The sequence below is a fragment of the Rhizophagus irregularis genome, chromosome 3 (assembly GCF_026210795.1).
Source record: "Rhizophagus irregularis chromosome 3, complete sequence".
NCBI lineage: Eukaryota > Fungi > Glomeromycota > Glomeromycetes > Glomerales > Glomeraceae > Rhizophagus > Rhizophagus irregularis.
The window spans coordinates 1,916,536-1,933,461 of NC_089431.1; the positions used below are offsets into that span (position 1 = coordinate 1,916,536).

The following is a 16,926-nucleotide window of genomic DNA, read 5'->3' on the forward strand; positions in this document are numbered from 1 at the left end:
TTTTATGCTTCTCTTATTCAACTATATTGGGAAGGAATTAAAAGAACAAAAGGTTATTTTTACTATATTATTGTGATTAAATTGGTATGGATTGATTTTAAAAAATTCATGACATTCTATCAGTTATATAAGTTATATAAATTACCTCTTACACGTGACTATTATGACGTAAATAATCACAAATAGAACTCTATTTATATTATCACATTCATTTCTTCCATATAGTCACTTTTTCGGATTTTTTTAACAGCTCTGATAGTTATATATATAGAGGTCCGATTCGGAGAAATCATTTTACAATCCGGATTATTTGATTTCTTTGTGTGACCTGACATAATATTTATTTGATAAGGTTTTTGATAAAACTTTTTCTCTCTTTCAAAAACTGTAAAAACTGATTCAAAAAAAAAAACGATTTTAATTATGGAAAAAAAACGAAATGAAACTTTACCTAATCTCGCAACGGAAACTATAGTTCAAATTTTCAAGGATTTGGATTTTCATAGCTTACATTCTTGTGCGCTTGTTAATCGATATCTATGTCAAGTTGCAATTCCAATGTTATGGATGGAACCATTCGAAAACATTTATAAAGAGACCATACCTTTAACGGGAGGAAGAAGTTTAAAAAATATGTATTTAACAAAATCCATTAAAAAGTTATCGCTCCTTGTTGATACTTATATTAATTGTTTACCTGAAGAATCCAAATTTAAATTAACGAATGCTGGAATTGTGGGTTTTTATAAAACAAAATATCCAAATTACGATTATCCGAGTTTTTTGCAAAGTTTAGATATTATAAGTTTATTCTTAGGTTGCCGTGCTTGGTTAGGTATAAGATTTAAATATAAACTTGCATCTTCAGTAGAAACCAGTTTACTTTTACATCAAATTAGGATACTATTTTTTGAATTATGTAAACTTTTTATGAGTCAAAGTATGGATATTAAGGGATTATATTTGATAAATAAGAAATTTTCAGAAGAATTGGAATGTGGAGAAAAGTGTGACGATCATTGTTTAAAAAATTGTCTTATTAATCGTGTTATCAATCCAATCGTCAATCAAATACCTGATTTACCTGGAGCTTCAAAATGTTTAACTAAATTGGAATGTTTAGGAACCGATGATAATACTCCCATAGAATTTCTTCAAAAAATTTCTTATTCATGTAAAGAAATAAAAAATTTAATTTTTGCTCCTGGATTTGTTAATATTGATGATAAAATATCAATCCTTTCCTCACAAAATCATTTGAAATATTTAATCTTACAAGGATATTTGTATGATTATTCTCCTGAAACACGACAAGTTTTTGAAAAGATTTTCAAATATCTTGAATGGTTAACTATCGACGGAAGATATATATTACCAATTAAAAAGTTGAATTCTTTTGAAAATCTTGTCGCTTTGGAAGTAGTTAGTAAATATCAATGTTATAATCAAAGTTATGATATTTTTAAACTTTTAGCGGATGTGGAATTTCCGAAATTACAATATCTTCTTGTTGACATAGGAATTTCATATTTTAAATTATGGTCATTAATAATTTCAAAAACAACAAATTTAAAAAAAATTGTTTTACATTGGAATCATCGTTTGGTTCAAGATTATGTCGGTTTTGTTGATTTAACTTCAAGTATCATAAATCATTGTCCAAATCTTATCATTTTGAAGATGAATTGGATTAATAATTATAGTGAATCTATTAATTATTTATTGGAAATTTTTAAACATTGTGTTAAATTGGAATATTTTGGAATTCTTAATAGTGGAATATTCGACGAAGATTATTATTTACCATTATTAGGAAATAATTTACCTCCAAATTTAAGAGTATTAAAACATTTGAATGTTCCAATTTATTATTCTGTTGAATCTTTGGAATTATTCTTTAGGAGTGCATCAAATAGATTGAACGCTCCTTTGAATATTGATTTAAATTTGTTTCCAGGTCACGAACATTCAAAGATTGCTCAAGATTATTTCTTTACTGGTTTAACCAACCCTGCTTTTACAAAATTTGATTATGATAAAAGACTTGATTATTACCGGTGCAATTTAAGGTATTTTATATTATTATTTATGATTGATTACAAGATTTGTTTTATTCTTAATTAATTTTTCAATTATAGATATATCTAGATTATTCGCACGTTAACTCTTTAGTTTCGATCGAATATATCATAACGAACTTTGAATTATTCCTTTCAATTCAAAATGATAATCCACTTTGAATTGAAGCGACATGCAATGCAAGCGCTTTGAGCCCGATTTTAACAAAATTGGGTGAATTTTGGTGTGAGATAAAATTAATAAAATGTAATTCATTTAAAATTCTCACAAATTTAATCGCTTGAAACAAGTAGGAGCGAACCCCTTAACCCAATTTCTATTATTTGTATTATGTCACATGATATTAGCACAAATATTAGTAATGATAAAAATTGACACATTATTGTAATACAATTTAAGTATTAGTACAGATAGCTCGCGTAACCATATTAGCACGTGATATCTATAATAAATTTCCACTTTTATATAAAAAAAAATAATAAATAGTGCGGAGACTTACCAAAAAAAAAAAATAATTTTTTCTCTTTCTCTCTCCTTTTTTTTTTGATCAGCTTATATTAAATATTTCTCATTTCTTTAATGTTATCGAAAAGTGCCAGAAAAATTGAGAAATTATCTAAACTAAATATAACGATAGTTGTTACGCTTATATAATTGTTATTAAGTTAATCAAAGGATTATCTGAAAATCTCAAACAACATTTCTCATTTTTTTTTCTCCGAAACGTATCGTCAAATCTTTTTTTAAATAATATATATATTTTTTTAATTTTAGATTTAACTTTGTTGTAGCACGAACTTTTTTTTAATTATTACACCAAAATATTTTGATCGACGTTAGCATATCGGTAAGATATAAAAATGGAACAATCGGAAAATATTTTGCCATACGGTATTTATCTTCTTAATTTTTTTATTTTATTTTTTATATATTTTTTTTTATTTGAAATTGTTAATAAATTTTATTTATTTTGGAATAGAAATTAAGGTGGTTGGTGAAGATAAAAAATGTTTAAAATCAACTTTAAAAAACTCAACAGATTCAACAACTTTTGAAAAGCTTAATTCATCATTATTGCCAAAAATATACACCTTAACCTTAGCCGAATCTAAAAGGTCGATGGCAGAATCGTCCATTTTAGATGGACCTGATATAAATAATAATAAAATGGTTGAGCAGGTCGATACTTTAATGGAGAACGTCGAAACACGATTATTAAACCAATCTGTATCAAATGACACAGTTATACATGAACAAACAAGCCTAGAGAAATTTCAACCTCAGAATGCTAATTATGTACAACTTAAAAATGATATTCAAGATCTGGAACGACAACCTCCGATGGTTGAAATGTTAGTAGGGCAAACTGATGTGTCAACATTAACAGATACGTCTATTCAAGTAATGCAACATGATACAAGAGATTTTGAAACTGGAATTGAATATGAAAAGATTCCTCCAATTCGATTTCTTTCAACCGAAACTCTTATAAAGATTTTCAAGTTTCTTTGTTATGAAGATTTGTCTAGTTGTATTCTCGTAAATAAATCATGGTGGTATGCTGCTATTCACGTTCTTTGGTCAGAACCGTTTGAATTCATATTTGAAGGAGATTTTAAATCAGAGACAAAACAGGAAAAGATCTTTTCTTTAATGCGGGTCTATGTTAGCTGTTTTAAGGATGATGTAAAGAATAAATTGTTAGAATCTGGAATTTCACTTCCAAGTGAATATTTTTTAAGACCGGCTTACAATTATGCATCATTTTTACAAAATCTGGATGTTGGATTTTTATATTCTGCTTGTCGTGAATGGAGACAATGGCTTTGTCGACAAGAAGGACAAAGTTTCACTCAAATTATGAGTGATACTGTAAAATACCAACAATTTTTGGTATACAGAGAAATATTCAAAATGTTTGTAAGAACATCACGAGCTATTAAAAAATTTTATTTGGATGAATTGGAATATTCTGGTTTCCAATGTTTTGACCTTCTTTCTATGGATTCCGAATTACAATATTTGACCTCTCTTCCAGGTGCTACCAATTGCTTTCCAGAATTAACATATTTTAGCTGTGATGGATGCGTGCCACGTGAACTTGTCAGATGTTTGTCCGAAATATGCCACAATATTGAACATCTGAGTTTTCATGGGTGTGTTAATATGGGAGGACTTTCTGGCATTTTCCCTTTAATTTTATCCCAAAAAAAATTGCGACATTTAACTCTCATAGGCAATATGGGTTATTGCAAAACTCCCGAGTTAACTATCGTATCAGAGGCTATTAAAAATATTGAGCATTTAACATTGGTCGGAACGGTTCACTTGGAGATGGGACTCTTTACTAATTGTCACAATATAAAATATTTGGAATTATATGACGAAAACATGGATTCAAATACTTGCAGGGTTCTTAACTTTATTGATGCATCATCAGTAAAGATCGAACGAATAACTTTGCGAATTTTCTATATAGATCAGTTCGTCAATAAATTAGTAGAGATTATCAAAAATTCAAATACGAGTCTACAAATGGTTGATATTGAATGGCGCATTCAAAGCAACGAATGTATTAGCGGTACTAATCGTATACTGCGCAATATAGCATTATGTTGCCCAAATCTTCTTATACTTAAGGTTCCAATTTTGTTATATTATAACCAAGAAGCCTTTGATTTATTTACAAAAGTTTTACACGCATGTCAAGAATTAATTTATTTGGGAATTACTGGACCTTCAATTTTCAGATATCAAAACTACTTGCTCGAATTTGGTTCTGATTTGCCACCTAAATTAGAATTCCTTTATTACGATACAATTCCTAAATATTGTGAAGAGAGTGTACTTTGTGAATTTTTCAGTAATATAGTAAAAAATCTTGGTAAAGCTATTTCTATCGAATGGAATCCATTTAATCAAGAATATCACAATAGAATAATTAAAGAATACGCCGATAGTGGAAATGTCATTTTAAAGAAATTGAATGAAGAAAGTGTATTCTCATATGTTGGATTTGAACAGTTTTATTACAGAAAGAGGTAATTTCTTATTATCTATGAATTTTTTTTTCACAATTTAATTATTTAATTTACTGATTATTTTTTTTTAAAAAAAAAGTTTACGCGGAAAATTCAATTTACATCCAACGAAATTAGATAATTAAATGGTTCGATACATAGAAAGAAATTGTCATCACGTTGTAAAATTTATCCTAATAAAAGATTATTCCTTGTAAACAAGGTTTTATGTTGAATTTCCACTTTGATAATTGAAAATTACTATATGACAACTATATGTTCATATAAGTTCATTGTAAGAATGAATAATGGTTTTTTTTACGTATAAATTTGTAGTTATATTTTGTATACAAAGTTATAAAAAATTTCATAGTTGATTTTCTATTCAAATCTGTCCAATCATTTGCTAAATTGATTAATAAAAGAAAAATCCAATATGTAAGTCTAATATGTTTAAATAATTAGGTATCTTGCTATTTTTATTATTTTCATTTTTCAAAAGTGATGCTAATTCATGATTTACAATCGTCAACTATAGTGACGATAACTTTGGCTCTATATTCCTAGCGATAAATACAATCTGTTTTGTGATAATACGCGCACAACATTTTGATTTTCTATTTAATTACCTGTAAATTTATATTTCGAGAATACATCTGTCTCAAAGGGATTCTTAGAATGAAACCTAATTGCCTCTGAAGTTCGTTCATTATCTGGCCAAAAATCTATATGAAGGAAACGATATCTTACATATTTAAGTAACGTTCTTATCGAGGAAGAATAGAAATGTTCTTTGATTCAACAGGTGTGACTTATTTACTTCTGAGTGATATCTGCACAAACTGCAAGGGGTATCGTCCTCTGTGGTTTGGGGTATCGTTCCTCAGCGCAGTCAGTGATAGCAAGTGACTAGGTCATTGGTCATGTGTCATTTGGGTCATTTCAAGGTTAATTTGAAAATTAAATCATAATTTTGCCGAAATTATTTACACAAAATTTTCGTTAGATGAAATTTGTCACGTGACATTATAAATTTATTAAGTTTAAATGACTCATTTGCCATCACTGTTAAATAAATAAAGTGAGCGCTGTATATAAGACCATATGAAGTATAATGGATGCACCACCTTCTCAATTGATATTTACTGACTGCCTTTTATTTCTGATTTTAGAACGTCCGTGGAATAATATAATATGTAAATATTATATAAATACGCAACAATTTATAACTTATTAGCTACCAAATAATTTTTTAAATAAAGAATTTAGCTAATTTAAATAATATTTACATTTTATTGGATAGGGATATCGGTCTTTGACCGATATTTTTTACCTATCCGATAATTATAAATATGAAATAGTTATTGTTACGTGATAGGTACTGTAATGTGAAATGCTCGAATATGAACAAAATAGTTCCGGATACCAATAATTTGCGCACATAATATTTGTTTTGCTTTTTCTCTTCCAATTCACCTCATTTAATAAACCATTTTATAGTAAAAAATATATGTACATGGATGATAAGATGTTGAAGTGGGCGACAAGAATGCTTCGATTTGTATTGAAGATCAAGTTCTTCAATTAAAGTATGCAATAAGAATTTTATTTGAAATTTAATATATAATATACTGTAGAATTTCAGAAATAAAGTCCGGTATATAAGAGAATATATAAATATCAGTAATTTTGATAAACAAGATACTTTAAAATTTTGATTGGGATTGTTAGTATTATTTTTAAATTATTTCCGATACATTAATACAACATAATATTGTCCACAAACGATGTAAGTAATATAATAATCTTTAATGTTCACTGGAAGATTGGAAGCAAATGTTATTTCCAATTCCAACAAGATAATTGAAAATTCCTAATGCACATATTGTAGTTATAAATAAATGTATATGTAAAATAATACGTGCTGAAAAATATTGAATAAAAAGTATTTTAATGTACACATCTGCTGGTTGGGTGGGTGAATACAATTTTTCGATGGTATTTATATGACATATGAATTCATTATTAAATAAAGTCACACTACGTTAAAAAAATAAAATAAGAATTCAATGAAAGTTTCCATAGATCAAACTTTCAAAACTGAGCAAAACTATAATTATGAAATCTGAAACCTCTGAAATCCTGTACCTAAAAGCGCAGTTTGTTTAAATATCAAACTGATTTTTGCAGATATCGGAAATATCATATTCTTCCAAAGTAAGTTTTCCCCCATAAATATATCTAAGATAAAAAACGTACGTATGAATAATTTTAATCGCTCGGTTTACGGTATTTATCTTTTAATTTAATTTTTTCTTATTGACAAGCTGCAACAACGTACTGTACATTGGTAAAAGATAAATTTTGGCGATAATCTTATGAGGATGAAATTATTAACCACCGTTGCTGATGAAATAGTTGATGCTATATTACAAATAGATAAATCATTTTAGCAATTTAATTTTATTTTATGAAATTAATGAAGCACGTATTTACGTGATTCAGGCATTAAGTGTATCAGGTGATAATTGAAGATCCAGATGCTAAATTAGTAAACAATAAAAAAAACTATTGATAATTATTAAAATTCAAATTCTAAAATATGTGTTAGCTAAAAAAGAAATGACATTGAAAATTTTTAATATTTTAATAATTTTGAGAATGGGAAATTCAAATGTGATTTATTTCAATTACTCTTTCATTAAATAATATATTAATTTAATAATTATTTTTCATAAACATCTGAGAAGAAATTAACGTGTTAAGACGGCATGGCCGAGCGGTTAAGGCGTTAGACTTGAAATCTAATTCCCTTTGGGGAGCGTAGGTTCAAATCCTGCTGCCGTCGAAGTATTTTTTTTCATTCATGGATAGTATGATAATTTTATAAAATTATATCCGATCTATAGATTAAATGATAGTTAGAGGGTATTGTAGCATCAAAATTGTAATCAAGATATATTATTATAAATTTATATAATAAATAACATGCGAACAATTATATTTTGTTTTAGTATGAAATAGATATAACAATAAACTTTTCAACTATCGACGTGATGATGAGGATGATGAGTTCGTTATTGATCAAAGTCAACAATCAAAACAATTGCAGTCACATTAATTTTGCAATTACCTTCTATATTTGGCTAAATTTAAAATTTGGTATAATGATATTCGGTTATTATGTTAATTATATGACTAATCTGTTCATGAATTGTTGAATTTCTAAAAAGAATACGAAAAACACAATAACGAATCAAGCAACACGTGATTTCTATCAAATATCGAAAATATGAATATCGTCTAACTGCTAATGAATTTTTCACCATTTCGATTTTGACTAAAATTACAAATCATAAAAATATCATATTCTTTGAACATACCCTGAAAAATAATTATGTATTGTATCTTGGTATATAAAACCTAACATTAAATATATTATTAAAACACTTTTTTCACTTATATATTAGTACAGTACATTAAAGTTACATAACAGCATTGAATTTCTATAAAAGGCCTCGTTATGATTTGGTAAATTACCAAAATTAGAACTTTATTTACTTTATTTGGTATTAACATGATAAGTATTCGAATTTTTAATAAAACTATTTAATAATTCTTGCATATCTTTTATTTGTTGTTTAAATTCATCTCTCATTTGTTGCTTAAGTTCTTCAAATGATTTATTTTCATTAATTGGTTCTGGAATTTTTAATAAATTTCTTAATCGATTACTAATAAATGGAGGTGAATTAAATTCAGTTCGATTATTATCAATTGCATTAATTAATTTATAAACCTTATTAACAGGTATATCATAATGACTAAAAATAATTAAATAAGATATAATTAGAAAAATTAGAGATATTAAACGTTTAAAATAAATATACTGTACTTACATCCAATCTGGAAACCATTTTTTATTACATCTTTGATAAGGCAACATGTAAAATAATTCAATTTCCATAATAATCTTTTTTAAAAATTATAATAAAGTCAGATATATATTAAAATAAAAATATTTAATATTTATTTATTACCTTTGCCTTTTGAAGTAAAAATTCTTCATTCTTATCATAATTTTCGATCGCCACATTAAGCAATCCAATAAACAAATTCATAAGGTAAATTACCGTAAAAAATGTAAATAAGACTAAAAAAAATGCCATCGAAGGAGGAGTTTGATGAGAAGTCCATGGTGATAAAGAATCAGAGTTACCTATATATATATATATATATTTAAATTAATAATTAATTTTTGATTAAAAGTAATTATATAATTATATAAATTATTACCTATAAGAAGTAAATACATAGCTAAAAGTGAAGTTGGAAATAAACTAAACATATTTGTATTTGAATTAGGAGATTGAATTAATGTAGTTCCATCCGGATTAATAGAATTATCGTCATCATTTTTATTTGGTTTTAAAAGAATGAAAAATGCATGAGCAAATCCAGATATAATAAGAAATAAGACTATTAAAAATGGAAAGACCTTTTTAGCAACCCCAATCATTAAAACAAAATAAATTCCAAATGATTCAAATACTCGAAAAAATAATAAAAATTTAATATTTAGTAATAAATTAGAAAATGCTATAATCCAAAGTGGTGGTTTTCCATAGATAAGCCAATATATTGATGTTATAATAGATAAAAAATACGCCCCTACATCTATTAATAATAAAAAGATTAAATATAATAATGTACCGTATATATATACAAAATATTTGTATATCAATAACTTACCAAATAAGTTCCATAAATCAGTAAAATAAAATTTTGGATTCCATAAACATTGTCTAATCTCAAAAGTTAAATGTATAAAACCAAGTAAAATTGAAATTATAAAAAGTATATTATTATTATCTTGTTCTAATGTAGAAGCTAATGCAAAACAAAGAAAAAAAATAGTATAAATTAACCAAATTAAATAATAAATTTTTTCAAAAATTTTCCATTTAAAATCTATAATAGCAGCAAAATTCCACCATTTATAAAAATTATTGGTATCTATATTATAAAAAAGAATAGGTTTTGGTTTATATAAAATTTCATTCCAATTATTATAATTATTATCTTGATATTTACAAATTTGAGGAAAAGGAATAATAAAACTAATAATTTCTTCCTTAATTTTTAAATGATGAGTTAAACTTTTATAAAATGATATTAACCTTTTAATATAACTATTATTTGATGGAATGGATTTTTCAATAGAAATATTATTTGAATATGCATGAAGGGAAGTATTTGTTGAATTTTTGATAGATAAACAAATAGGAATAGATGTATATATAATATATTTTGTTACTAAATGAGAATAATGATCACATAATTTAGGTAAATATAAACTAATAAGTGCCATGTAACTGTAATCTGCTGAATTCTTTTTAATTAATTCAATAATTTTATCAAAGATTAATTGAATAATATGAATAATAAAATCGTTTTTTTCATTAATTACTACTTTTAATATTTCTGATCCAAATTTTAAAAATTCAATTGGATCATTTATAATATATAAAATTAATGCCTTATATTCTTCATCTTTATCTTTTCTATTTTCAATCATTCTAAATATATTAATAAAATTTGGTGATGGTAATGAAGTTTGTAAATCATTAAATTCATCATTTAACATTTTTTGATAATCACGTGAACTCCAATATTTATTATTCCAAAATATCGAAGTTTTAATGAATCTTCAACTGTATAAATAAAGATTCCTTGTTTAGTAATTAATGCCAAATCCTGATTATTCAATAATCTATATGAATATATGTCATCATATTTAAAATAAATTAAAGAATAATTATTCTGATTTTTTTCCAATTTATCATTATTTTGAGAATTTTTAATTCCAATAAGTTTAACTAAATTAGAAGTTTTTCTTTCAATAATAAATTGAAATAGTTCCCCACCTAATTGAACCATATGATTTTCTGGAAATTTATCATTATTCTTATTATTATTGATATCTTTAAGCATATCTTGTATAGTTTTGAAAATTGGCAAAGTATAAATGTTATTATGATAGGTAATGTTTAACATTTGTTGAAATATATTTTTATTCAATCCATCCGTAATCCAAATATTATTTTCAATAACAGAAATTTTTTTGTTTGATTTAGTTATAATAATATTTTGAGAGTTGCCAAAACTATCACTAATATCAATCGCATCAGAAGTATGAAAAGGATCTAGAAATTTGTAAAAGTTTCATTATTGCAGTATGTCCTAATGATTAATCCTTCAGAATCATCTTCTAAAGTTACAAATTCTATTGGAATGCCGTCTACGAATAAAAAAAAAAAGCAAATAAAATTATTATCAGATATTAAAATAATTACTAAAGTAATACTAACCATATCTTGAAATCCACATTCCAGTTTTCATTGAAAATATTACAACTTCTGTACTAATATTTAATGCTAATAATGTTTGATTTTTATTTATTACTATATTATTAACATTAAGTGAATCACCAAGTAAATATCGGTATTCCATATCAAAAGTCATAGTCAGTAAATTTCATTGAGTAAATCCATATTCATTAAAAAGAAATAACTTTGTTTGATACAAAAGACAACCAATATGATGTTCTTTTATGTTTTTAGGAATTTTTATATCATATATTTGAGGAATTGTATCTGTTGTTGGTCTATTATTAACAAAAGGGTACTTATAAATTTTGTAATTTATTGATATTTTATCTAATATTACTAGAATTAAATCTCCATTTGAAAGAAATCCAATCGAAATTTCATCATTCGAAGAAACAAATAGTTTATCCGCATGCATAAGTTGAAGAAATTGAACTTTGTCAAAATCAATAAGACCTACACCTAAAATTAAATAATTATTATAAAGTTGATTTTGTCCATAAAGCATATTTTTGTAATAATAAAAGATACTTACGAAATTTAAACCTATTTCCATAACATAATAATAAAAATTTTTGATATAGCGCAAATTTATAAACTTTGTGGGGTGGATTAAGGTTGAAATACAAGTCAAGTTTTTGTTGTCCATTTTCTTCGATATTAGCTAGCCATCCAATAATTGCATTATATTCTTCACTATAAGTAACAACATAATTATTTTCTTTACTATGAGTATCAATATATTGAGAAATTATAATTTGCTCAATTCTTTTCCCGGATTTTTCCCCATAATTTGTATTTTTTTCAAGTCCAAGTACGTTCACATTCTTTAAACCATAAACAAGACTCGACATTATCATTTTAAATTTAATTTTTCTTGCATTTGTTGTTGTTGTTGATAATGTTGGTAACATATTGTTATTTATTCCCGTTATTAGTCCTTTTACTCCTTCCATTTCAACTACAGTGCTTTCCATTGTCACGTAAATAAAATTTTTATTCAATAAAATTTACGATAAAAAAAAGTTCTTTTTTATTGGAGTCATTTATAATACTTCGCATGATCACTCCGGGAACGATATTTATAAAATTTGTGAAACATGATAACAATGAATAATATAACAATGCGTCGAAATCGTCAAATTTATATCGTCCTTTCATTTTGAGAACTTTCATGTTTAAATTAAATAAATACTTGTCAAAAAAATCCATTACCGATGGGATAAAGACACATATTAACGTAAGTGATTATACATTTTTTGATCAATGTAATCGATGTATCTAAATTTTTATATATGTGCATACGATTTAGTCGTTTAGATCAAGGATTCAATACACTTTTTTTTTTATTTTAAACTAGGAAAGAAAACCAAAAAAGTGAACGTTTCATGATTTTTGGATCATTCAATCAGATTGCTTGTTGTTCAGTGAAGATTAACTTTGGATGCTTTTTTTAAAAAATTTTACTGCTTTAATAATAATCACGGCGGGACGGATTCATCTCGGCGAATGCATATTCTAATTGCTTATAAACCTTGAGTTTGTAGTTAAGAAAGTTACTGAGTTACAAAATTAACAAATTAAGTATCTTACAATAAAGAATTAGCAATAAATATATGCTTATTTAATACAAGCGCCAAATATTTCAAGTCATAATATGAGCCTCACTAATATGCTATTAATGCTATTCATAGTTTATTAAATACAAATAGATTAAATAGATTCCATTCTGCTTTTACAAATTACATAAATACCGAATTTCTGCTACAGGGACTTTCTGTAGTATCAAAAATTCACTCCCTGGAGTCGTTAATTCATTATGAGAATATTATATTTATATCTTGGAACAAAAAACTTCAGGCAAAAATATTATTATTAATTATATTATAATTTATCGCACATTTTGTCATACAGTATCACGCGATTCTTGAATAATAGAATTGAGGACCTCATAATATACCATAATTATCACATTTTTTGGAAATGGCACATTACATAAACTGTTAGCAGATAATATTATTAGGAAATAACTTTGTACATATGTGAGATGATTTATTTAGCGTATTCAATAACATATTTACGATCTGTTTCTAAAAACTTTTTAATTAGTAAATCTTTTCAACTTCTTTACATTTCTCTCTTCCCAAATTCCTGAAAAAAAAAATACTCACGTGATCAACAAATATAGCCACTTAATATTAATCTTTAGATATGCTTCATGCTAAATCAAACATGAGACACAATCAATTATCAAATCACTACTTCGCACCCTTGTTGCTTATTTATGATATGATTCCAAACTTTTAATTTCGTATATTAAAGACCAAATTAACGATTTATCTCGAGTCACATGGAAACAGCGTAACGATAATTTCAAAGCCTGGTAAGGATTACAAACGATCCAAAATACATTATAAAAGAAATTTCGAGCATTTACCTACACACGATCTCACGAAGAGATCATATTAACATTTTTGTTCCGCCTTATCATAAACACAACCCCCGTATTGATCCGTCTGGCATCAAATTTTTTACATTCAGGATCATGGTCTTCACATAGAGATGAACTTTTATTTGAACAAATAGATTTATTTGATATATTTCGGTTTGATTCTATTTTTTAAATTGTATAATAATCATTTAGTTACGTAATTAGTTTTTTTTATTTCTCTTTTTTTTTCTTTTTTTTGGTGCAGACACTTGGGTACTGGCGTACCTTCCTGTCGTTTTTTTTCCTTTTTTTTTTACCACTAGAGTGAAGTTGTCTCTTAGGCGACTTGTTTTACAGTTTATTTTTGTACTACTTTTGATTCTATTATACAGTTTCTTTGTAATCTTTACTGGAACTTTTTTTACTCTGAGAAATAAAAATAAAAAATAAAACATTAGATATGCTTCAAAATAATTTTTAATAATTTAGATATTCATTGTATAAATGATAAAGAGAAAACAGCCACAAGGATTGTTTGAATATAATGTTATGCCATTTGGATTGAATTTGAGTAACTAATTTATAAAAGAAAAACACAAAATTAATCCATAATTAATTGCTTTTTTCAATCAACTTTTTGTTTTGGATTTAAAAAAAAATTTTTTTTTTTATTTGACCTTATAAACAAGTAATGTAGAACAAATAATTAAATTGGTTATACAAGACTAAAATATTTATTTTGGATGAATTTAGGATTATGAAAATTACATAAGGATGATCGTCCAATATGTGAAATTAGACTAAATGTGTTAATATCATTTTAAACAAAAATAACAAAAATACAATTCAACCATATAAATGGAACAAAAGAATTACCTAATCATCAATTATCATAACAATCATCATAAATTACATCATTGCATATCGAAAAATTACAAATCACAAATAAGTTAACAATCGATTATAAAGTCCTGTATATTTTTCAAATTTTTTTTTGATTTTTATACATAAAAAAGTTTGAAAAAGATGAGAATAGAAAGGTGGACTTTAGAAGTTCTAGTTAACGAAATACCTCTTCAGGAATATGTAATTTCTGATTCAGTACTTGGAGTAAATATAATTAATTAATTATTAGATTTCTCCCTTTTTTTATCATATTCACGATTGATTTTTTTTCCTTATATTAAATAGGCCAGTGCATCTAACGCATTGAAATCATATGTGGTCGAAGGAGATCGAAAGAAATTTTGGTATAATATTCAAAAAATTATACTTGACTACAATGAATCATTAACTTTTTTATTTATTTATTTATTTTAGCGACTCGGCTACTTTTGTTGCAGTTCCAGCACCTGGAACACATTATAGCATAGTAGTTTCTCCGAGCACAAGTGAAATCGCACCCAAAATTTATGTAGATGGTATAAATGACGGCTATTATGTAAACAGTAGTACTTCGTCATATGGCATCGTTAAGGGTTTTTATAATGGAAATAAAACAATGAGATATGATTTTATTTTCGATAAAACAGAATGGATTGAAACGGATATTCCACAAAGAACTAAATATGGTGGACTTGGTGCAATATCTGTTTATTTCTATAAAATTATAAATAAGTATAAATCATCAAGAAATTATAATTCAGAAAAAGCATTTGAAAAGGTAAAGATTCCGGAAACGAAGAAATGTTTTGACGTGGGTCTTACCACAAAATTTTCCGAAGGCATAGAATATTATGGTTATGGTTCAATAAATTCGATAATAAGAGAAAATGAACCATTAGCTGTACTTCACATTAATTATCGTTTAGCTGATTGGCTTATTCCGATGGCTACTAATACGAGTTATACGGCCTCTGCTGTTTACCGAACAAATACACAAAATTCCTGTGCTTCTGCTTCTACATCTACCTCATCTACATCTACCCCATCTACATCTACCCCATCTACATCTACTACTGCTACTTCGTCTGCTCCTGCGTCTACCTCTTCTTCTGCTGCTACTAATATAGACATTAAAAATGAAGTTAATAATTTTGAAAACGATACTGAAAATAAACCTTTAATTACTCAATCTGTCAAAAAGAGGAAACGAAGATACCAAGAAATGATCATAATATTGGATTCGGATGAGGAGTGCACACATGAAGTGGTGGAGTTAGATTAATATGACAAATGTTTTATTTTTTCAATAATATAGTTATCTAAATATTTAATGTTCTAGAGATAGTAATTTGTTCCTGTTGTATTAAAAAATGTTACGTGATACCCCTATAAATAGTAGCTAGCCTATATATATAAATGCACTTTATTAGCTAGCATTCAAAAATAAATGTATAATAAAAAAAAAAATTCATAAAATTCAAAACTCATTCCCATTTTCTTCAATTTTTCATATAACAGATTTTTATTAATTCTAGTGAACAAAAGACCGTTTCAGAATATGTACTGTAATTCAGTTCTTTGAAGTAAATACTGTATAATAAGATTGGCTTAATAAAATAAGCTAGAGTTGAGATCCGTGTATCCATGTATTCGTGGTATATACAGAGCGACAAGGATCTTGCTTTGGGAAGAACAAACAAGAGAAAGCAAGAGAAAGAGATTTTGATTGGGGAAAAAGATGCTACAAATCATACAATGAATCCATAATTTGATAGATAAGTGCCATCACCAGCTGGCCCGATGGTTATGTCAGAATTACAAGATCATTTTGCTACCTAAATTCGAAATGTCACATATGGTGCTCAAGAATAAAAGAAAAATCCAATCAAGGACAGCATGCTAACCTAGTCACATTTCAGATTTTGAATGTTTCTTTTGTACAAGTTAAGAGAGTACAAGTATTGCAAGGTCATCAAGTGCACCGAGGAGTACACTTCTAAGACGTATGGGCATTGCGAACAAATCAATGACAAACTGGGTGGAGATGGATCAGGATGTGAACGGGCAAGAAACATCTTACTCAAATTGTTAACGGAGGGTCAGGTTTTGGCCTACTTTGGGA

At 26.4% G+C, this 16,926-nt stretch overlaps 6 protein-coding genes across 6 annotated transcripts; 3 read left to right on the forward strand and 3 right to left on the reverse strand.

The window, feature by feature from the left end:
- Positions 1-423: 423 nt before the first annotated feature.
- On the forward strand, positions 424-2,544 carry OCT59_020479 (uncharacterized protein; the record flags this gene model as incomplete). The annotated part of the gene is made up of 2 exons (XM_066149216.1): positions 424-2,069; positions 2,139-2,544. 2 exons carry the CDS (start codon positions 424-426, stop codon positions 2,146-2,148), a joined length of 1,656 nt encoding a protein of 551 aa, XP_065990149.1. The 3' UTR covers positions 2,149-2,544.
- A 227-nt stretch (positions 2,545-2,771) lies between these two features.
- Positions 2,772-5,340, forward strand: OCT59_020480 (uncharacterized protein). The gene is made up of 3 exons (XM_025318699.2): positions 2,772-2,970; positions 3,059-5,120; positions 5,200-5,340. Exons 1-3 carry the CDS (start codon positions 2,940-2,942, stop codon positions 5,243-5,245), a joined length of 2,139 nt encoding a protein of 712 aa, XP_025175449.1. The 5' UTR covers positions 2,772-2,939; the 3' UTR covers positions 5,246-5,340.
- A 3,321-nt stretch (positions 5,341-8,661) lies between these two features.
- On the reverse strand, positions 8,662-10,677 carry OCT59_020481 (uncharacterized protein; the record flags this gene model as incomplete). The annotated part of the gene is made up of 4 exons (XM_066149217.1): positions 8,662-8,923; positions 8,999-9,028; positions 9,413-9,578; positions 9,852-10,677. The coding sequence occupies 4 exons, from the start codon at positions 10,675-10,677 to the stop codon at positions 8,662-8,664; spliced, it is 1,284 nt and encodes a 427-aa protein (XP_065990150.1).
- Positions 10,678-10,739: 62 nt separating this feature from the next.
- On the reverse strand, positions 10,740-11,612 carry OCT59_020482 (uncharacterized protein; the record flags this gene model as incomplete). The annotated part of the gene is made up of 2 exons (XM_066149218.1): positions 10,740-11,305; positions 11,471-11,612. 2 exons carry the CDS (start codon positions 11,610-11,612, stop codon positions 10,740-10,742), a joined length of 708 nt encoding a protein of 235 aa, XP_065990151.1.
- A 24-nt stretch (positions 11,613-11,636) lies between these two features.
- Positions 11,637-12,465, reverse strand: OCT59_020483 (uncharacterized protein; the record flags this gene model as incomplete). The annotated part of the gene is made up of 2 exons (XM_025326578.1): positions 11,637-11,950; positions 12,024-12,465. The coding sequence occupies 2 exons, from the start codon at positions 12,463-12,465 to the stop codon at positions 11,637-11,639; spliced, it is 756 nt and encodes a 251-aa protein (XP_025175451.1).
- Positions 12,466-14,915: 2,450 nt separating this feature from the next.
- Positions 14,916-16,285, forward strand: OCT59_020484 (uncharacterized protein). Its single transcript, XM_025326579.2, has 3 exons — positions 14,916-15,029; positions 15,111-15,169; positions 15,240-16,285. The coding sequence occupies exons 1-3, from the start codon at positions 14,946-14,948 to the stop codon at positions 16,084-16,086; spliced, it is 990 nt and encodes a 329-aa protein (XP_025175452.1). The 5' UTR covers positions 14,916-14,945; the 3' UTR covers positions 16,087-16,285.
- Positions 16,286-16,926: the final 641 nt, after the last annotated feature.

What these genes read in the sequence shown, in the direction of transcription:
- OCT59_020480 (XM_025318699.2), top strand. Translation starts at nt 2,940, where the DNA reads ATGGAACAATCGGAAAATATTTTGCCATACG. An exon ending in GGAAAATATTTTGCCATACG is followed by an intron (nt 2,971 to 3,058) that starts GTATTTATCTTC and finishes ATTTTGGAATAG; the next exon opens with AAATTAAGGTGGTTGGTGAA. An exon ending in CAGTTTTATTACAGAAAGAG is followed by an intron (nt 5,121 to 5,199) that starts GTAATTTCTTAT and finishes TTAAAAAAAAAG; the next exon opens with TTTACGCGGAAAATTCAATT.
- OCT59_020484 (XM_025326579.2), top strand. Translation starts at nt 14,946, where the DNA reads ATGAGAATAGAAAGGTGGACTTTAGAAGTTCTAGTTAACGAAATACCT. An exon ending in TTTCTGATTCAGTACTTGGA is followed by an intron (nt 15,030 to 15,110) that starts GTAAATATAATT and finishes TATATTAAATAG; the next exon opens with GCCAGTGCATCTAACGCATT. An exon ending in GGAGATCGAAAGAAATTTTG is followed by an intron (nt 15,170 to 15,239) that starts GTATAATATTCA and finishes TATTTATTTTAG; the next exon opens with CGACTCGGCTACTTTTGTTG.